The 20730-nt window shown below is 35.6% G+C and overlaps 1 protein-coding gene across 3 annotated transcripts; it reads right to left on the bottom strand.

Moving 5' to 3' along the window:
• Positions 1-1857: 1857 nt before the first annotated feature.
• Positions 1858-17963, bottom strand: LOC134678059 (uncharacterized). 3 transcript variants are annotated; one of them, XM_063536506.1, is made up of 11 exons: positions 17884-17963; positions 17743-17799; positions 16821-16945; positions 16533-16679; positions 14697-14909; positions 10457-10619; positions 9504-9694; positions 8878-9028; positions 8551-8645; positions 7931-8017; positions 1858-6901 (listed from the first exon to the last, which is right to left on the bottom strand). In XM_063536506.1, the coding sequence occupies exons 1-11, from the start codon at positions 17909-17911 to the stop codon at positions 6572-6574; spliced, it is 1587 nt and encodes a 528-aa protein (XP_063392576.1). In that variant the 5' UTR covers positions 17912-17963; the 3' UTR covers positions 1858-6571. The 3 variants fall into 3 exon arrangements, with proteins under 3 accessions (XP_063392576.1, XP_063392582.1, XP_063392590.1); XM_063536512.1 differs by having other exon boundaries at positions 9504-9691; XM_063536520.1 differs by lacking the exon at positions 14697-14909.
• Positions 17964-20730: the final 2767 nt, after the last annotated feature.

Below are 20730 nucleotides of genomic sequence, written 5' to 3'. Positions count from 1 at the left end.
GTGCAAACCTGTAAAAACAACAAACCATGACAGTAAAATTAACTCTCTAACAAGGTTTGGTTTAACGTACTTGAAATGTTAAAAATACAAGTATGTTAGTGTTGAATCTATTTACTTTCAATGGTTAGTTTTACTAGTTTGCACTTGGTGCAAACCTGTAAAAATAACAAACCATGTCAGTAAAATCTACGTGTTTTTAATGTTAGATTAACCCTTTTACTCAAGGTTGTGTTAACCGAGTTACTATATTGGATCAACTCTTACTATATTGTTGGCTCAACCCAATATATTTTAAATACAGCCAACAAAATCGTGGTGTTGATTCAATCAATGTTTTGGTGTTGAATTTACCTGATTTATAGGTTAAATGTACTTTCAAAAAGAGGTAGGGTTAACAGTCCTGCACTGTTGAAACAACTTTGGCTGTAATAGTTAGGTCTACATGTATGTTTTGTTGAATTAACCTCGATTAAATAATAAAACTAACAGTGTATTTTTGTTGAGGCAATAAGTGTCTTGGTGTTGTATTAACCTAGAATCAATAGTATTTTCAACAAAGCAGTTTTGTTGTGTCAACATATACTAATTTTATTGGGAATACTCAAAATTTTTTGTAGTATCAACCTAGATAAAATAGTATTTTCAACAAAACAGTTTTGTTATGTCAATGAGTGCGTTAGTGTTAAAAATACCTAATCTTAATGTTGAATTAACCTTTAAAGCATAGGTTGGGTTGACTTCGATTAAATGGTAATTTTAACAAACTCGTTGTGTTGATTCAATCAAATGTATTGATGTTGATATTACCCGCTTTAAAGGTTAAATGTACTTAAAAAAAAGGGTAGGGTTAACAGTCCTGCAATGTTGAACCAACTTATCTTGTAATAGTTAGATCTACATGTATGTTTTGTTAAATTAACCTCAATTAAATTATAAAATTAACAGTGTAGTTTTGTTGAGGCAATAAGTGTCTTGGTGTTGTATTAACCTAGAATCAATAGTATTTTCAACAAAGCAGTTTTGTTGTGTCAACATATACTAATTTTATTGGGAATACTCAAAATGTTTTGTAGTATCAACCGAGATAAAATAGTATTTTCAACAAAACAGTTCTGTAGTATCAATAAGTGCGTTTGTGTTGCATCTATCTGATAAAATACTGTTGAATCAACCTTTCGAAGTAGAGGTTGGCTCAACACGAGCTACAATGTTGAATCAACTTTCGCTTTAGTTGTTAGGACTACAACTTGTTTTTAGCGGAAGTTGATTCAACACTGTAGCTCGTGTTGAGCCAACCTTTACTTCGAAAGGTTGATTCAAGGCCTTTTTTATCTGTGGAGCCTAGTACGCTAAATTGTATGTCTGACATAAAGCATTCGTCCCTTTCTGGCAAATATGCGAGTGGAGAGGACTAATGCTTTACGTCGGACATAAAACCTAACAGACTAGGGGAGCAGGTACATAATATGCAACACAAATGCAAACTTGATACAGCAAAACTGTTGTATTGACAATACTATTATGTCTAGGTTGTTAATACTAGGTACAATACAAAACATTTAGTGTTCGCAACAAAATTAGTAGAAGACACTGCAAAACAGGTTTGTTAAATATACTAAATTGATTCTAGGTTAATACAATATAATTACATAAGTTCCTTGAATATTTTGATAAATTTACACACATTAGTCAAATTCACACAGATAGGAAGTAGACACGACACTAAACAAAAATATCTTCTGCATGCGTAGGTACACATAACTTTCAGTCAAATAAAATAGAGGTTAATTATAGCCTAACTAAGAAAACAAGTTGGTTCGGCATAGCAAGTACTGTAAAAAGAACATTAAAAAACGATTCATACGACAAAAAGTTTATTCTTAAACAATTGAACCTACCACAGGTAGAAAAAAAATCGAATTAGGTTTAGGTGGCGCGCATATTATGATGCTTTATACATATATATATATATATGTGCGAATATATATTCAAGGTGTTACAAAAACCCTGTATACTTAACCCGAAACCTAGTGACAGTACAGTAGGTACTCACAAAACTGAACAACTTTTCCCACGGAACATGGGTCATGAAATACAAAATGGTTTTTGGGATATATAGTAGCATATTAGATTAAATATGTTCAAATCTAAAAACGAAAAGATATAATAGCTCGACTGCATTTCAATCAGGGCTCGGAACCGGTTTTTTGTAAAACCCAAAATAGCCCCAATATTTTTAATTATTTTATGCTCTTTACGTAGGACTGAATCATGTATTTAGGTAACAACTTCTTATTATTAGATTGTCAAAAATGAAATAATAAAACCAAAGAACGAAAAAGAACGTAATAATACCGGTATTTTTTGTATGAAGAAAAAACCGGTTCAGAGCCTTGATTTCAACTGCGAAACGACTACAAAATCGCAATGGGGTAGGTGGGCTGAGTTGCGTTCTCGCGCGCGACTCCATACATCTGGCGCGACTTCAAGTATGGAGTCGCGCGCGAGAACGCAACTCATGTGTATCATTCATTAATCTTATTTAGTATTTGCTCAGTCATGGCTGGCTCTAACAAAATATATAATTTATTATAAAATAGACTACTATGGAAAACACTCTAAAAGGTAGCCACCTCCCTACAAGCAATTCTGCCATAAAAAATTTACTACACAAAGCTGCCGTCCTAATAAAATACGCAGTAACTATGTATCAATCTCATATAATATATAGTTATTGCATTATTCGGGTTATTCGCACTAGTTACCACCAATTACCAGTGGTAACTACTGGGATTTTTTTCCCAGTAGTTACCACTAAAATTCAACAACTAATAAAAACAGTATATATACTGTTGTATATACAGGGTGTTTGGTACATCGTTTGCCAAATTAAAACGGCAGATAGCTTGAGTCATTTGCTATGTTCTCATACCTAGAAAAACAAAATTGGCCATGGTATTTTTTTACAACTACGAAAATAAAAATTTGAAATTTAAGTACGAAAAACTGTCATAGAAGGGAAGAATTTTTTTTGCACCAAATTAAACATTTCTAGGCCTGAGAAGATAGCAAATGACTCAACCTATCTGCCGTTTTAATTTGGCAAACGATGTACCAAACACGCTGTATATATTGTACTTTAATAAATAATTATACTTAAGCCGATTAGTGTTTCAGTGAACTGCCTTAAAAGTGATTAAAAATAAAAATAAAAACAGTTTTACCCGTGCAAGTGCAAAAACTAAAATAGTCAATGAGAAATTAACGCTTGAATGAGATTTATCTTATTAATTGTAACTCGAATTAATTATACGGACGAACATACAAATCAGTTAAAAACAAACTATTATTTATCACTTTAAGGCAGTTTACTGGAACACTAATGGACATATCATTATTTATTAAACTACTCTGTATTTATACGATACAATTTATACTGTTTTTATTAGGTTTGAACTTTAACAAAAAGGGTAAAAGGTGGAGAAAAAAATCCCAGTAGTTACCACTGGTAACAGCTTGGTGGTAACTAGTGGGAATAGCCCCTATTTTTCCTTATATTAGGACGGCTGAAAAGTGCCCTATTGCTCTATAGATAGTGGCGCCTATATACCAAAATTTATATAAAACATAGAAATGATAGCGTTTGAAAGTTGTAAAACAGTACTATTTTCTAACGGTACATTAAATGTTGAAGCAGAGTGCCAGAGTTTTGAGAGAAGAACATAAACCGAGTGATGCCGCCTTAATTGCAGATATTAATAATTTTGTACCAAATGAGGTAGTTGATTTCTACTTATATGTAAACCTGTATGAACCTGCATGTACACTATCTTATGAAAATGTATGAATTATGACTGTAAGCAGCTGGTTTATGATTTGCAGATGGAGTTGGACTTTCAGCTCCTCAGATTACATACTTTACATTAATTTGAAGGAAACCTTGTTTTCTGAAATATGTTAAACATAATAAAATACCCAATAGGTATAACTATTAATATTTCACCCTGCAATACATATCTCCATTAGGCACCAAATGAGGAACTATTGGAAGACTTGTAACGTTCTCTAATTTAAGGCATTCAAAATTACTCGTGCAATTAGTTTCGTGTAGCTGATATGCTTGAAGGTGGTCATTGAAACCAATATTAATAAGAACTTTACATAATAAAAAAATGGCTGGCTCTAATTTAAGTATATAAACAATTTTGTAAAATATAACTTCTTGCTCATTGAAAATGGTAAAAATTAAACCAGGCTTAAACATAGTGCCATATTTTGTCACCCAATTTATTCGAATATCACGTATACTAGATCCGTTTACTGTCGCGTTGGTTAATTCAGGAATCATTGTAGTGTTATCAACGCTTCCACATGTAAGTCTGTCAGAGAAACCCTGCCTAGTATGAACTCTTTGTGCAACGTTTAACTGTTGTTTTATCATTAAAGTGAGAGGTATATTGCGTTTAGATGATGTATTATAAGCAGTTTGTTTTAATTGTTTGTGTTTTGCTTCAAATCGCATGCACCAAATGTGCTTTAGAGGTCCTATACGTTTTATAATATGAGGGTAGTGTATCATAAAATGATGTTTAGGCTTTAACGTGTCATTAAAGTATTCGAGATATTGTTCATGGTGTTCTGTTATTAAATATTTGAGATATTCTACTGTTGAACAGTCAATTTCAGACATTAACAAAATATCAATAATTTTTAACAAGTTCAAAAATAAGTTCCAGACTCTGTCATCTTCTGGAACGAGATCTCCAATAAGAAAAGGTAAAATATTAACGAAACAAGACATCTCAGATGCACTCATTTTTAATTTTTTATTTTTTAAATTGTCAATGGTTATTTCCGTTGCGGGCTTTTGATCTAATTCCTTGGCAGAATAATCAAATAATGATAATCGGCTGTTTAAAGTGCTCAAACTAAATAATTTAGTCCTATGAACATAGTGCAATAACATGTTGCATATATCGTAATGACAAACACCTTCAAAAATATCGTGCATGATATCAACTGCCATATTTTCAGTTACATGGTAGGTTGGAAGAGTATTGAAAATACTATCTCCGTATACGCCTGTTCCGGTTGGGTCATTTGAAATTAAATCTTTAGTATAATTGTCTTTGTTTCTCAAAGTACAAACTGACTCAACTGTTTGTTTACACATTACTGACTTGTGAGTTTTACAAATTCTGCAGTAATAATTACTGGAAAATGATTGACTAAATCCTAACAAATAGTTTAAGCCCAAGTTATCGCCAATAATCAAACCAAGGACAAAATATACTTTTTGTGTTTTACTTTCAATTACTATATCAATACCTTCTGTTTCCAAATCTTTCAATTCACTGATAAGTAAATGAAAAAGTGAATCTTTACCAAACTTTTTTAGGGATGTGTTAAACAGTGACGCAACTAGTATATTTTCCAATAATGATAAATACTCCAACGGAAGAGTTGGAAAACTCAAGTATGTGGCTGCGATGGACTGTTTGCCTGAATGGCTGCCTAAAGCATTGCCCGTTTCAAAATCATCAAAATATAAAAAATAAGGGATGAATATTCCACTCCTACCTAAAATTTTCGATTTCCATAGAGATCCTTGAATGAAATTGCTCAGTGGCTTTCCGGTTTGACTCTGTAAATTTTCCATATTTGTTAAAGTTGATTCAAACACGGATGGTAGTTCAAAAAAACATTTAAACAACTCCTTCAGTGACACCATTGTCCCTTTGGCCGTTTTAGTTTGTAATATGTTAGAGCCATTTTGTAAGCATGGTATCACAGAAGAATCTATTATATATTGCTGGGGTTTAATATAACAACCTAATCCTTCAAAGTACTGTAAAAGTTTCCATTCTGTGTCAACTTTTTCAAACGGAGTGGAACATACATCAATTACAGCTTGAATAGAACTGTTGTTTACAGCATCTGACATGTAATGACTTAAAGTCTCACCAATCACTTTAGTTATGTTCTGTGTTATTTCAGTTAAAATGTTTGCTGCCGTAGCCCTGTTTAAATTTGGATTGCTATAAAGGGACAAAGCAAATTGTAATGCTTTGTTTTGTAAATTTTCAATATGGCTGTTATCATAAACGGTTTTTTCATTTGTATCAGCTATGTCGTCTGAACTGGTTAGCTTTGAAACTTGTGAAAAAGCACAATTAGGTAACGTATCATTTCGTAATATTTCTGTTTCACAATTTTCAATACATGTTACTTCAAAGTCATTATTTTGTTCGGATTCATTGTGGAGAATACAACTACTACTCGGCTCACTTGATTCACAATGTGTGTGTGTATGATTTCTTTGTGTTCTAATATTAGTAGCATTATTAGATTGAGATTTACCCCGCTTACAGATATTGTGACTGAGTAGATGTCTCTTATAGCTTTTTATATTTTGAAAGCGTCTGTTGCATGTAGACTGTGCACAACTATATTCAGATAAATTATTATGTTTCAAGTCAAAATGTAAAAACAAACCTTTCAGGGATTTTAACTCGGAATTACAGATAAAGCAATTAAACGTCATTTTCACTAAAGAAACATTGATAGTAACTTACATTAAATCTGCAATTAAAGTGGCAACACTCGGAAATGTATGATCTTGTGGCGTGTGAATTTCATAAAAGTACCGTTGTATGAACATCCACGGCTGAATACTCTCGCGGGGATATTTTATATCAAATACATGAAAGGTTTTGAAGCAAATGTCAACAGCTTTTAAAAGAGACTCCAGCTGGTAAGTGACGTCATCAAAATTGACGTAGAACTCCGTAATATTTTCGACGTCTGGCCCGACGCAAATTACCACTGGTTGGCATGTGAGTCCTTTCTTAAGGTGGATATCCCGACGTGTTGCAAGGCAATTCTGAATGTCACTCTGAGTCTAAAACAAAAAAAAAAGTTTATTACACATTTGACATCAGTGATTCCGAATAAGACAAACCCAAAAATTGGGTTTGCTTCATGGTTTGCCGAATATGCCGATTGAAATATCTACATTTTACAGGTTTAGTATACACAATAAAAAGCGCTTGTGGCCTAGCGGTAAGAGCGTGCGACTTTCAATCTGGAGGTCGCGGGTTCAAAGCCCGGCTCGTCCTAGTGAGTTTTGCGGAACTTACGTACGAAATATCATTTGATATTTAGCAGTCTAGAAAATAATAAAATGTAAACTGTATATTTCTTACAAAAAATATTCAATAGGTACATGCTTGGAGTACTTAGCTTAGGGTAACATTCCATTTCTGACCGCAGCTGCACTACTGGTACTGAACGCGTCGGTGTTATTGTCAATTTACATAGTAAAATGAACAGTAGTGCAGCTGTCGTTGGAAATGGATTGTCACCTTTAATTTATATTTATTTTATATTCTTAGCTAAGACGCTTTTCGGTGAAGAAAAACATCGTGAGGAAACCTGCATACATCTGCGAAGAATTCAAAGGTATATGTGAAGTCGTCAACCCGCATTGGCTAGCGCGGGGACTATAGCCCAAGCCCTCTCGCGCATGAGAGGAGGCCTGTGTCCAGCATTAGGGTAACATTCCATTTCTGACCGCAGCTGCACTACTGGTACTGAACGCGTCGGTGTTATTGTCAATTTACATAGTAAAATAAACAGTAGTGCAGCTGTCGTTGGAAATGGATTGTCACCTTTAATTTATATTTATTTTATATTCTTAGCTAAGACGCTTTTCGGTGAAGAAAAACATCGTGAGGAAACCTGCATACATCTGCGAAGAATTCAAAGGTATATGTGAAGTCGTCAACCCGCATTGGCTAGCGCGGGGACTATAGCCCAAGCCCTCTCGCGCATGAGAGGAGGCCTGTGTCCAGCAGTGGGACGTGTATATGCTGAAATATTTTTTATTATTATAGTATACAAAATAAGGTATTAAATTAAAAATATTTACCTTCACATGCAATATCAAGCTGTCACGTGATTCTAATATGGTCGGTTTGTTATATTTTTTTTGGTCAGCCAAATCCTTTGACGAGCGCTAAAAACAGAAACATTTATAAGCAAAGGGTCAATATATGTAATATAAGTAAATAAATAATATAAAAATCTTAACAAACATTGAGTAAATAACTGTATGATAAAATAGAGACCACGAACTGTGAACTATCTGTGAACCATCGACTTTTTTGAGGTCGATTAATAAACCTATGTTAGGAGAACCAGACATGTGTGACATTTAAAAGAAAATTTGGAGCATTTTGATATTTTCTCGGCACCTGTAAAATTTCTACCACTTTACGAGTTAAAAGTTGAATGTCCTATTCGTCCATTATGTTTTATGGTTTCAATATAACAAATAAAAACTATGTTTTTTTTGTTCCAGTCATGATGGGATGTATGGTGCCATTAATTTTAAAACAAAGAATAATCAATGAAACATCAAACTTAAGCAGTTCTATGGCTCCTGTTTATGGTAAAATCTTGCCAGTGTTTAAATTACTGGTGCCTGTTCCATTGTAGGGATGTTTACTAATTTACAATAAATGTATCAAAACCTATCAGCTATCTTACCTTTTCGTTTTTATCGTTCCTTCTATTATCAGATCTGCCGACAGTCGGGACAAGTTTCCCACAAAGTAGGGACAAAGCAATAAATGTTTTCGTGTCTGAAATTAAATTTAAATTTTATTAGTGAATTTTATTTTATTATAGGTACCTACTTATTAGAGCTTATTATATAATATGGTCATGTAAAACAAAGACGATTATTATGTATAAGATCAGGTAAGGTAAAAGCAACCTAATGTTTTTTCCTGCAGTGGCCCAATTTCTCGATTCATCCACATAAGAGAAATCTATCTCTATCTCGCGATAAAATTTACCAAAGGCAAAATTTACCTTCTTGTGTTGTGTTGTTGAAGAGGATCTTCAAATCTTGAAATACTTTCACGCCAATAAAAGCAGCATTAGCTTTTTCTAAAAACTCTGGAAACTTCACAAACAGTGAGATGCCCCTTTTAGGATGGCTGTATTCAAAGTCCAACTCAATCTGCAAACCATATAAAATATTAAATACTAATCAGTGCTGAAAGATAATATTTGTCACAAAATAGTTAATCCGTTAGCACCACTTGCACCATCCCACTAGTCCGGCGTTAACCGGTTAAACCGTTAACCCAGTGTCAAATTGTACTGGTAATCGTGGTAACTCCAGGTTTTACTTAATTTACCTAATTTAATATCAATTTTGACGTGTAATATGTAATTATATTATAAATAAATGAGTATGAGTAACCGGTTAACCCCGGGTTAGTGATTGGTGCAAGTGGCCCTTAATCGTTTAGGGCCACTTGCACCATCCCGTAACTCAAGGTTATGCGGTTAAAACGTTAACTTAGTCTCAATTTGTACTGGTAAGTCAGGTTTAACCGGTTAACCCGGGGTTAGTAGAATGGTGCAAGTGGCGCTAAATTAACTTTCACAGGAATAACTATTTTACCGCTTTAATAAAAATGTATACTTACAAGCTGAAAGCCAAAACTCTGCTTTAACAAGGGGTATTTCTTTAATATGTCTTGCAAATTTTTGGTGGAGTTTTTGTAATCTGTTTGTATGCGATATTTTCTAGTTTGCAGCCATTTATCTTTTACTTCTTGAAACGGCTCTTTGTTGTACTGAAGCCATATAACGGTTTCCTCGTCTTCTTCAATGTCTGCTGAAGATAATGATGTTTTAGTAAAAAAGTAAAATGCAAAACAACACATGAAAAGTAAATATAAAACACGTAAGAGCAGACAATGTGGCCAAATACTTTGCAACAAATCCTTAGTATAAGGTACTTAATTAAGGGGCCCATATCGGCCTGTCAGTTGGAACAAAAAGTTGACAGCTCCGAACAACTGATAGGCCGATACCGTCCGGCGGACTGGTAATCAGTGGGCCCCTTTAAGATGGGTTGCGACTTAGATATACATTTGGCTACTTTGTCTGCTATCATCCTGAGCAATGAAATCAGGATTTTCCATACATAGTGACCCGATTACATTGATCTTAAGTGTATTTGGTGTTGACTCTGTAAACTAGTACACCAAACGAACACCAAACATTGCCAATCGGGGGAAATAATTCGTGTGTAAGCCAATTTTAGCATGGGTGTAGGTAATGGTGTATTAAAGAAAATACTAAAAGTACCGGGGGGTGGGGGTGAAGCTAACGGGTAGGGGGGGTTTTAAGGTCACTTTTCGTAGTTTTTCGTAAATAACTCTTAAACGGTGGCCCGTAGCAAAAAAAAAATCTATTACATAAGAAATCTACAAAAAACATTCAGTACACTTTTTCGCTAGGATCAATATTTTAAAATGTATTAATAATATATTCGCGCCTTTTTATACACGTACACACACTTATTATACACGTATTATTTCCGCTGTAATTCCTTCGTTTACTGGCCTAAACATGTAAGTAGTTAGGTAGGTACCTGAATGTTCCTGATCAATATTTTCAATTTGAAGTTTTCTTTTCCGGCCAAGAACACCTTCTCGTTTTAATAGTCTCCTTTGATTATTATACCTATCTATCAGTTTTCCTTTGGCAGGTCTATATTTGTTGTTGTATTTCAAACCAGGTATGTAGTATGTCTCCTAAAAACAGACAAAAACGCTGTGACGTAACTATACTCGTAGTTAGCTAACTTCAGTACCACGAGCTTGACATTGATCTGACACTGACATATTCGCTAGCGGTGTGCGTAACTTACTTTCTATGCATCTCACTCGTATTATCAGTGTTGGGCGTAATTAATTACTTGAGTAATTTAATTACTAATTGAATTACATATAATTTAATTGTTTGTAATTTAATTACATAAAATTTAATTTTCTGTGTAGTTTGCAATTGCAATTACATTAATTCGTAATTAAATTACTCAATTACTTTTCGTTAACTTTTTTAATGATTTGCAAAGATGAACAAATTTACTAGGAGTAATTATAAAGAAAAACTTTTTTAAATCCACTCTAACCAGGATAACGTTATAAGAACATATTTTTTTATCTCGGGAATCATCCCTTGAGAGGGTAAAATGTGACAAACCATGTCGAAAGGTACGTTATTGCGGTCTGCGCTTACGTTGCGTAGCACTGCATTAAATAAGGCGTCGATTGCGTTGTCTTCGATTTTGGTCCACCCTCTTGGTACATCACATACATAATGCCTATCTCTATCTACTTACATACATTTTAGCTAAGCGTCTATTACATTTTCAATGAAGCAACACTAATCTAATTATACTTATACAAGATATCCCATAAACCAACGTCAAAACGAAAAGGGCTGATAATAAGGCACATATAATCCATCATTGTGTGTGTGATGCTATACAGCACGACCACGGAAGATTTTGTATAAATTCACGAAAAAGATGCTATCTGGCACGACCACGCTTTATGTTATGTTATAGCAGTCGCTTTCATAAAAAACTAGTGCCTACGCCAATTTCTGGGATTAGTTGCCAAGCGGACCCCAGGCTCCCATGAGCCGTGGCAAAATGCCGGGACAACGCGAGGAGGAAGAAGAAGAAGAGTACGGTTCTATCATCCGATCAGGGTGCTTAGCCAACATGCCAATCGTTAACGTTCCGTAGAGTTGTATATAGTCATCTATCTCTATCACTCTTACATATTAGTGCGATAGGGATACAGAGCTAGCGTTTCGTTGTGGTAGCGCAAGGGATTGGCATGTTGGCTACGCACCCATGCACCCAAGGTGCCTAGCCAAGATATTTTTTTTTGTTTTTAATTTAATAACCAAATCTTAAGGTACAATTTAGATGTTCTGGGGGCCTGGCTAAGTTACCAATCGCCTACACTCCGACAACCGACAACGAAGCGCTTTCTGTCTCTGTCACTGGAATCTTACCTACATATTAGTGCGATAGAGAGACAGAGATAGCGTTTCGTTCTCGTGGCGCAAACGATTGGTATGTTAGCTAGGCCCCCAGAACAGCTAAATTGTACCATTTGTAATACCTAATGATATGGTTATTATCCGGTATCCGGCCAATATTTTAATATCCGGCCGGATACCGGATAGTAACCTACTATTCGGCCGGATACCGGAAAGTAACATTGCGTGATTTCTGAGTAAACAAATTGGATCTAAGAAACAGTTTATTATTTATTATTTTAAAACATTTACTATTATAGTCCCTGGTGTTCACTTAATTATACGGCAAATGATGATGATGGAATTTCCTTTTGCAGAGTTGCTCCTTTTGACTCACAGATTGATTTACGAAGGGGAGCCAATCGAATTTTTGATGCAAAATTTTGACTCAAGGGTCCCCTTGATTTTCCCTTGAGGTCCCCGAAATTTGTAAAAAATAAAGTTTTGCTATTTGGTCAAGTTTGGTATCATTTTCGTGTAACTCAAGGATGCTAAATTAGTTTCTGATATTTAATTTATACGGTTTCATATAAATAATTTGAAAAAAAATGAAAAATATAAACTTTCTATTTTTTTTTCCAAATAAAAGCCGATATTTTTCTTATTATAATATGCACACAAAAAATAAAAATTTCATGAAAAAGCCCTACTATTTCTCGTTATAAAAAGTATACATATGGCAGATTTATTCTACATTAATGTGACCAAAAAAATTTAAATGTAGACCTACTTTCGACTACCCATTGAACAAGATACAACGGTGTGAGCTACAGCTTAGCAATTTATGATGATGAGATCCCTTTTTACTATACATAGTGAGTCCTTAGAACCCTTAGATCATTTTAGGAAGGAGATTCACCTTGATTTTTGATACAGTCGGGATGAAAGGTGGGGTGATTTGTCCCATACAATCATAAATTTACGCAAGCACCTGTTTAGGTTTCTGCAATAAGTTTGATGACATTTTCGAGTAAATCAAAAGATAGAAATCATTTAGGTAATTAAGTATTCAAAATACAAATTAATAATGTCAATATTGACTAATATTTAAATTATTTTCCTCCGTATAGTTACGTCCCTTAAATCGGATTACGTTGTGCACCAAGCATAAGCAATGTTAAAGAGTATTTACAAATATATTAGGCAGTAAAATCTTTTAAATACGAAATAATGTAACTATTAGTCCATTGCTCTTTTTTTCTTTTAATTTACTCGATAATGACACCAAACTTAATGCAGAAACCTAAACAGATGCTTTCATAAATTTATGATTGTATGGGACAAATCATCCCCACCCTTTCAATCACACCGCACCAAAAATCAAGGTGGCTCCCATTCCTAAAATGATCTAAGGGTTTTAAGGACTCACTATGCCTATCTGTGGGTATCTCATCATCATCAAACGCCGTAATTCTCATAGCTGTAACTCATATATTTGTATACTATTCAGTGAGCTGGTGGTCGAAAGTAGGTCTACATTTCATTTTTTTTCTCTATATTTTTAGACATAAATATACCATGTGTATACTTTTTATAACGAGGAATAGTAGGGCTTTTTCATGAAATTTTTATTTTTTGTGTATATATAAAAATAAGAAAAGTTTTGGCATTTTATCGAAAAAAAATAAAATTGAATTTTTTTTTCAAATTATTTATATGAAACCGTTTAAATTAAATATCAGAAATGAATTTAGCATCCTTGATTTACCCGAAAATTATACCAAACTTGCGCACATAGCCAAACAAATTTTTTTACAAATTTCGGAGGGCACCCCCCCTTAAGTCAAAATGTTGCATCAAAAATCCGGTTGGCTCCCCCTCCTAAATCAATCTGTGAGTCAAAAGGAGCAACTCTGCAAAAGGAAATTCCATCATCATCATTTGCCGTATATCACACTTTTATGTCGTGAGCTCCACGGACTATAAAAACCGTTTATTATTTTAAAACAATTTAAACATTCCACTCACTTGCACGCGCACTTATTTCGAACCCAGAAATGAATCCGCGCGATCGTTAACTACGAAACAGGTCAAAACCTGCACAATGCGCACCTGAAGAACCGAAATGTAGGTATAGTTCCGCCGGCCGAATATTCGGATATTCGATACCGGATATTCGGCCGATGGTCAGGCCGAATATCCGGTATCCGGCCAAACAACTCTCCGTTGCATCTCTAGTTATTATTAAATTAAAAACATAAATTGGCATCTTAGCTAGGCACCTTGGGTGCGTAGCCAACATGCCAATCGTTTGCGCTAAGGCAACGAAACGTTATCTCTGTATCTGTATCGCCCTAATATGTAAGAGTGATAGTCTGATAGAGACAGAAAGCGCTTCGTTGTCGGAGCGCAAGCGATTGGCATATTGGCAAGGCCCCCAGAACAGCTAAATTGTACTAAAGATTTGGTTATTAAATTAATACCCCCAGAACGGCGAAATTTGTACCTATGTAATGTACCTAATGATTTGGTTATTAAATTAAAAACAAAAATTGCCATCTTGGCTAGGCACCACGGGCGCGTAATAGCCAACATGCCAATCTTTTGCGCTACGACAACTGTATCTGTCTCTATCGCACTAATATGTAAGAATTGTAAGATTGATAGGTACAGAAAGCAATTTGGATAAAACAAAGAGGGTGACCATAAATGACGTAAATGAGCTGCCTTATATCAGACCTTTTCATTTTAACGCTGGTTTTTGGAACACTTGTATACTCATATTACTTACATGCAATAACTACCTACGAATAATGCGTATAAAAGTAGGTAACCTTTAATTCCGTGGGAATAAAGACTTGAATTGCTTCAGCTATAACCATAAAATCTTCCTTTTTCATGCATTCGTTATGCTTAAGGTACCACTCAACAATACTTTTGGTTAGATGGGATCTAAAAGTAGCGTCGAGCTTCTTGCACGTTTTCAAACGTGCCAAAACTAGTTTACCGTGGTTATTATCGTTCAAAATTGTTGTTATATCGATTTCCTATGAATAAGAATCAGAAAATAAATAAAGACAATATAGTGGATACACAATTAATACCGAGAAAGCTTTGTGGTAACTGCATAACTAAGTTTGTTTACAAAGGTTTCGAATATTTAGTGTTACGTGTGAAAACAACAATTTGTTACTTATACAGTTTAGGATTTTTTAATGCCACCTGTAGGGAACGTACTTGTATACTTACTTCAATATCTCAAAAAAGGCTAAACAGATTTTGATACAATTTAGCTAAGAATCATCTCGATTAAAAAAAGCGGTCCATCCGTTTAGATGTCACAGACAGACACACAAGACACGTGAAATTTTAATTACTTACCCCTCTTTTTGCGTCAGGGGTTTATAAAGACTAACAGACCGATAGACAGACAGACGGACGGATAGACATGACGAAATTATAAGGCTTCCCTATTAAGACCTACGGAACTCTATTAAAGGCTTCGTCACACAGGACACAGGACGCGCCGCTTTTAATACAAAACGCTCACGTCCCGCCCGGAAAACGCGCCTGTGTGACGGAACGTTTAGGCCGCGGACTGGCCCCTATTTCACCAACGTGACAGGTCCGGCAATTGTCGACATCACTGTTACTGACGTCACAGGCCTCCATAGGCTACGGTAACCGCGTACCATCAGATGGGCGGTGTGGTTGTGTGCCACCAACATGTTAATTTAAAAAAAACTCCACTATATCGCCAGTTAATAAGTACTTATTTTGCGAAGCTAATGACAATTGTCACAAGAAATACGACAATTGTCACAACATTCCGGCACAAAACTCATTTGCTGTCAAGAATTACCGAAAGTTCTTTGAAATCTTGTGACAATTGTCATCATTATCATCATAAGCATCGCAAGAGAAATGCCTGTGTTTTGCCGATATAATAAAGTTTTTTTAAATAATACAATGATGGTGACAAACAGGAATACGGCCCGCCCGATGGTAAGCGATAACCGTAGCCCATGGATGCCTGTGACGTCAGCAACAATGAGACTTGTCGAATTGTCGCACCTGTCACGTTGGTGAAATAGGGGCCTGGACGCACGCGGTCCGCAGCCTTAAAATTCGTGTAAACAACAATTTGGACATGTAGTTTTAACCTATTGTAAAGATGGTGTGCACAACCCATGCCCAACAAACTGTAATACCAAAGAGGGGCCGTCGGGCCGTTTCTGGGAATAGGAAATTTAATTAAAGGAACAAAACCAAGCAACCCCTATGGGTTGCAAAACACTTAGAATAATTTAAAATAAAAATAAAATAAATATTACTTATAGGACAATTTTACACAGATCTACCTAGTCCCACAGTAAGCTCAATAAGGCTTGTGTTGTGGGTACTAGACGACGATTTATTTAAAAGATTTTGATGAAATAATCACTTTTTTAGTAATGACAATTAAAATTAAAATAAATAAAAATTCTAAGTCCCAGCCCCTCTTTGCTACAGTCCAACCAAAGAAAGAGTCGCGTCACTCGAATGGTATTGGTCAAAACCGCATGAAAATCCGTGCAATCGTTTTTAAGTTTATCGCGAACATACAGACAGACGCAGCAGAGAACTTTGTTTTATAATATAAATTAGTTAAGTAATGCTCAAACACTTACGCGTGGATTTTTTCCGGATCGAGGGTTCTCGTTACAGCTGGACACACTGGATAAACTGGACGCACGCCCTGATGGACTACACGGCGCTGATATACCATCATTACTCGAATCTATGTCACTTGTTGTTGCCGCTTCCGTTGACGTTTCCTGCAACCATAACCATTTCAGTAAAGAAAGGAAAACTGTGGTTTTAACTAAGAATAATGTGTCATTTCAACAAAAGCACAGCTTTTGATTCAACTACTTAATAAGTAAAGGTTGACAGGTAAGTAAACAATAGGTACGTACGTCTATAACTTTGTAGAGCTGTTCCAACCCAGATTTGAACAAAATTCTGTCTCTTATATTCGGAATGAGTTCCTGTAACTCTTCAGATTTCATACATTTCATTAATTCGAGGGATATATTGTTATCTGAAATATGTTAAGTATTGCACTGTTAACAATAATATCTGGGAGACCGAGCTTTGCTCGGAAAACATTATAAAACTCAAAAACCGGGCAAGTGCGAGTCGGACTCGCGCACGAAGGGTTCCGTACCATAATGCAAAAAACGGCAAAAAAGAAAACGGTCATCCAAGTACTGACTCCGCCCGACGTTGCTTAACCTCAGTCAAAAATCACGTTTGTTGTATGGGAGCCCCACTAAAATCTTTATTTTATTCTGTTTTTAGTATTTGTTGTTATAGCGGCAACAGAAATACATCATCTGTGAAAATTTCAACTGTCTAGCTATCACGGTTCGTGAGATACAGCCTGGTGACAGACGGACGGACGGACAGCGGAGTCTTAGTAATAGGGTCCCGTTTTACCCTTTGGGTACGGAACTCTAAAAATTGAGCGTTTTCGCAGAGATAAGACTAGCTAGACTAGATCGATTTTTCGCCCCCGAAAACCCCCATATACCAAATTTCATTGAAATCGTTAGAGCCGTTTCCGAGATCAACGAAATATAAAAATAAATAAATAACAATAATTGCTCGTTTAAAGGTACAAGATTCATGAGATAAAACAACACAGAAATTTACCGTGAACCAATTTAAAAAGATGGCGACCGACAAGCTCGCTTTCATAAGTAATAGTTCAAATTATATATTATACTAATGTTTTAAAAGCATTTTCCAATAAAAAGACACGCCAACATTGGTTACCTAATTTCTAACACTAAAAAAAACGAAAATAATCCGACAACGAAAATAACAAACACGTACCTTCGAAGCGTTTAATGGTTTCCGCGGAAATGCCCCATTCATGCAAATATACGAGACCTTAAAAAATAAAAACCCTATTACCTTCTTAATTTATAACAATTAGAGTTAATTACATAACAATCATAATGTGTTCTTACCCACCAATGTTTAAATCCATTATTCCCGTCATAATGTATCACTAGTTACATGTACACATCGCTGCACGAATTCGGATAAACTGGCGGTCGCCGATGGCCGGACTGGCCGGTGGGGCGGAGGCGCGGGGGCGGGGGTTGCGCAAGCGTCGCCTCCGTCGTCACCCGTTCGCGCGCACGAGTTTCGAATAAAGGTTTCCATACACGCAACGCATGGCGTGTCAGCGCACACTTTCTATTGGTACCTATTGGAGTAAATTTAATGAGATAGTAATGGCACTATTACTGGGCTTTAAAAGGGAATAATAAGATAACTATTGAAATAAAAAAAATGTGGGTTATTTGTGTAATATTACTCGTTAGGTAGCGGTTTAGGTATTAATATTTAGAATTGAAATTGTGATTTTAAATTGCAGACCCATAAGTAAAAAAACGACAGAAGCGTTTAATGGTCCAATCATAATGTATCGAGTACCGCCACGGTCTTTGACATGTGATGAATACCTACACATTTTTAGGGTTCCGTAGCCAAATGGCAAAAAACGGAATCCTTATGGATTCGTCATGTCTGTCTGTCTGTCTGTCTGTCCGTATGTTTGTTCTTTTCTAAAACAAATATTTTTTCTACCTATCCAGCGATATGGAAATTTTATGTTAAGATATCTTTGCATGCTATATTAAGATATAGACGGTCAAGCAAATCTTGTCAGTAGAAAAAGGCGCGAAATTCAAATTTTCTATGAGACGATATCCCTACGCGCCTACATTTTTCAAATTTGCCGCCTTTTTCTACTGACAAGATCTGCTTGAGCAAGTATACAAACCAATATCGCAAAATTCTTATATGAACATACTACAAACAGCATCTTAAAATACAAACGGCATCTTAAAAGAGAAACAGATATCTCTTACTCGCTCTCACTTATGGATGCGACGCACCAAGGTCGCGGTGCGGTGCAATAGAGTAAAATAAAATATTGTACCGTGTATGGCGTCCTTTAAGACGCGTCCTTCGCCGCCGTCTTAGTTGTCTATTCTAAAGACACCTATTTTGTCTTACTTTTTACCATAATAACCACTATAACTAGATATGCAATTTAAAAATAAATCCGCGTATTTGGAGGTCAGAGTTACACTAGAAATTCGATGGCGATGGCACGTCACTTAACATTGTGAACATTAGTAACAGCGAATAAAACCGAATACTGCCGAAAATTAAATAAACGAACGCAAGTCAAGTAGGTAACCTATTGCCATGCTTCTCGCACGTGAGCTAGCTAGACGGATATCCTTTTATTATTAATTAACTTCGATGTTCGACAAAATGATTTAACACGTAAATAAATGACTGCATATGCAATCCGCGAAATTTGAAATTCGCGTTAAAGCGAAACCGCGCCTAATAATGGGGTCACGTACTTAAAGCGATATTACTGTAAAAGTAATGTAAAAATGTGAAAAGAGTTGCGATTTTAAAAATAATAAGGAAAACCAGAAAATACGTATGCGACTTTGCTAATACAGCTTAGCAAGTATAAACTATATTATTGATGTCGATTTTACCTGTTTATATTATTGTTATCCCAACTGTTTGTGTGAATTCTGGTGAAAATTATTCTAGGTTCTGTTTGTAATCGAATGTAGAGATGCAAGGGATAGTTGTTTGGTCGGATACTAACCGGATACCGGACATTTAGCCTGACCGTCGGTCGAATATTCGCCCGGCGGAACATTTTGAGTTTTGCAGATGCGCGTCGCGTCGTGCAGAGCCTCTACCATCAGTTTTAACATTGACATAACGCTCACGTCTACGTAATTTACTTTCTGTACATCTCGCTTCCACTATTGCTCGCATATGCGAGTACGAGCGAGATGCATAGAAAGTAAGTTACGTAAACGTGAGCGTTATGTCAATGTCAAAACTGGTGGTAGCCGTACAGGTGATGACTGATGACTGTTTCTTATACCTACTTACTTACCTACTTCATTATTTTAGCATTAGAAAGAACTTCACAGAAAAAAAGTTGTGGTTCCAAATCAGGCATATTTAGGGTAAAATTTTGAAGTAAGTAAATTATAAGTATTGACCATGCTACGTTAGATAATTCCATTACCTATTATTAACAATTAAAGAACCTGATAAAAACTGCACGCTTACTTCGATGGAATTCTTTCTAATAGTAAAAAAACGAAGTAAGTAAGTAAGTACCTACTTATAATTTCGTTCGCGCGGGCTCATTTCTAGGTTCGAAACGAGTATTATCATGTTATTTTTACCACACCAGATGGCAAAGGCTCTTTTGATTGTTCAAAAACGAATAAGAAAGTTGCATTTTATTCACATGTGAGGCAAAGTTTACATTTGATTAATGCAAATTTTAAGTTGTTTTCTTAGGTTTGCTGGTAGAATTAGCTTTTAAATGATGATTTTGAATGACAAATATTTAATAACATTCATTTTGAATCGATTTGCTTTGATTTTGTTTGATATTAATTTACAGTTAGTAGTTTTCTTGTGTTGGTGTGGTGAAAAATTTTGTGTTTCACTCGGTGGCAACATATGTTTAACTTCTCCTGCTAATATTGATACCCGAGCAAGCGAAAGACTCCAAAATTGAAACACGAGCGTAGCGAGTATTTACTATGGGTAATCATATATTATACTGTTACTGTCTGGGGGGCCCTGGGCACGGGCCCCGTGTGCCCTTATGGTAAAGATGGTACTGCTCAATCCGCATGGGGCTAGCGTGGGGACTATAGCCCAAGCCCTCTCGCGCATGATAGGAGGCCTGTGCCCAGCAGTGGGACGTATATAGGCCAAATTTATTTATTATTATTAATTATTTGTTGTTTT

This window comes from Cydia fagiglandana, chromosome 2 (assembly GCF_963556715.1).
Source record: "Cydia fagiglandana chromosome 2, ilCydFagi1.1, whole genome shotgun sequence".
NCBI classification, from domain to species: Eukaryota; Metazoa; Arthropoda; class Insecta; order Lepidoptera; family Tortricidae; genus Cydia; species Cydia fagiglandana.
This window is presented reverse-complemented; position numbering and strand designations above follow the sequence as displayed.

What these genes read in the sequence shown, in the direction of transcription:
- LOC134678059 (XM_063536506.1), bottom strand. Translation starts at nt 17,911, where the DNA reads ATGACGGGAATAATGGATTTAAACATTG. An exon ending in AATAATGGATTTAAACATTG is followed by an intron (nt 17,800 to 17,883) that starts GTGGGTAAGAAC and finishes TTATTTTTTAAG; the next exon opens with GTCTCGTATATTTGCATGAA. An exon ending in GGAACGATAAAAACGAAAAG is followed by an intron (nt 8,018 to 8,550) that starts GTAAGATAGCTG and finishes TTCTGTTTTTAG; the next exon opens with CGCTCGTCAAAGGATTTGGC.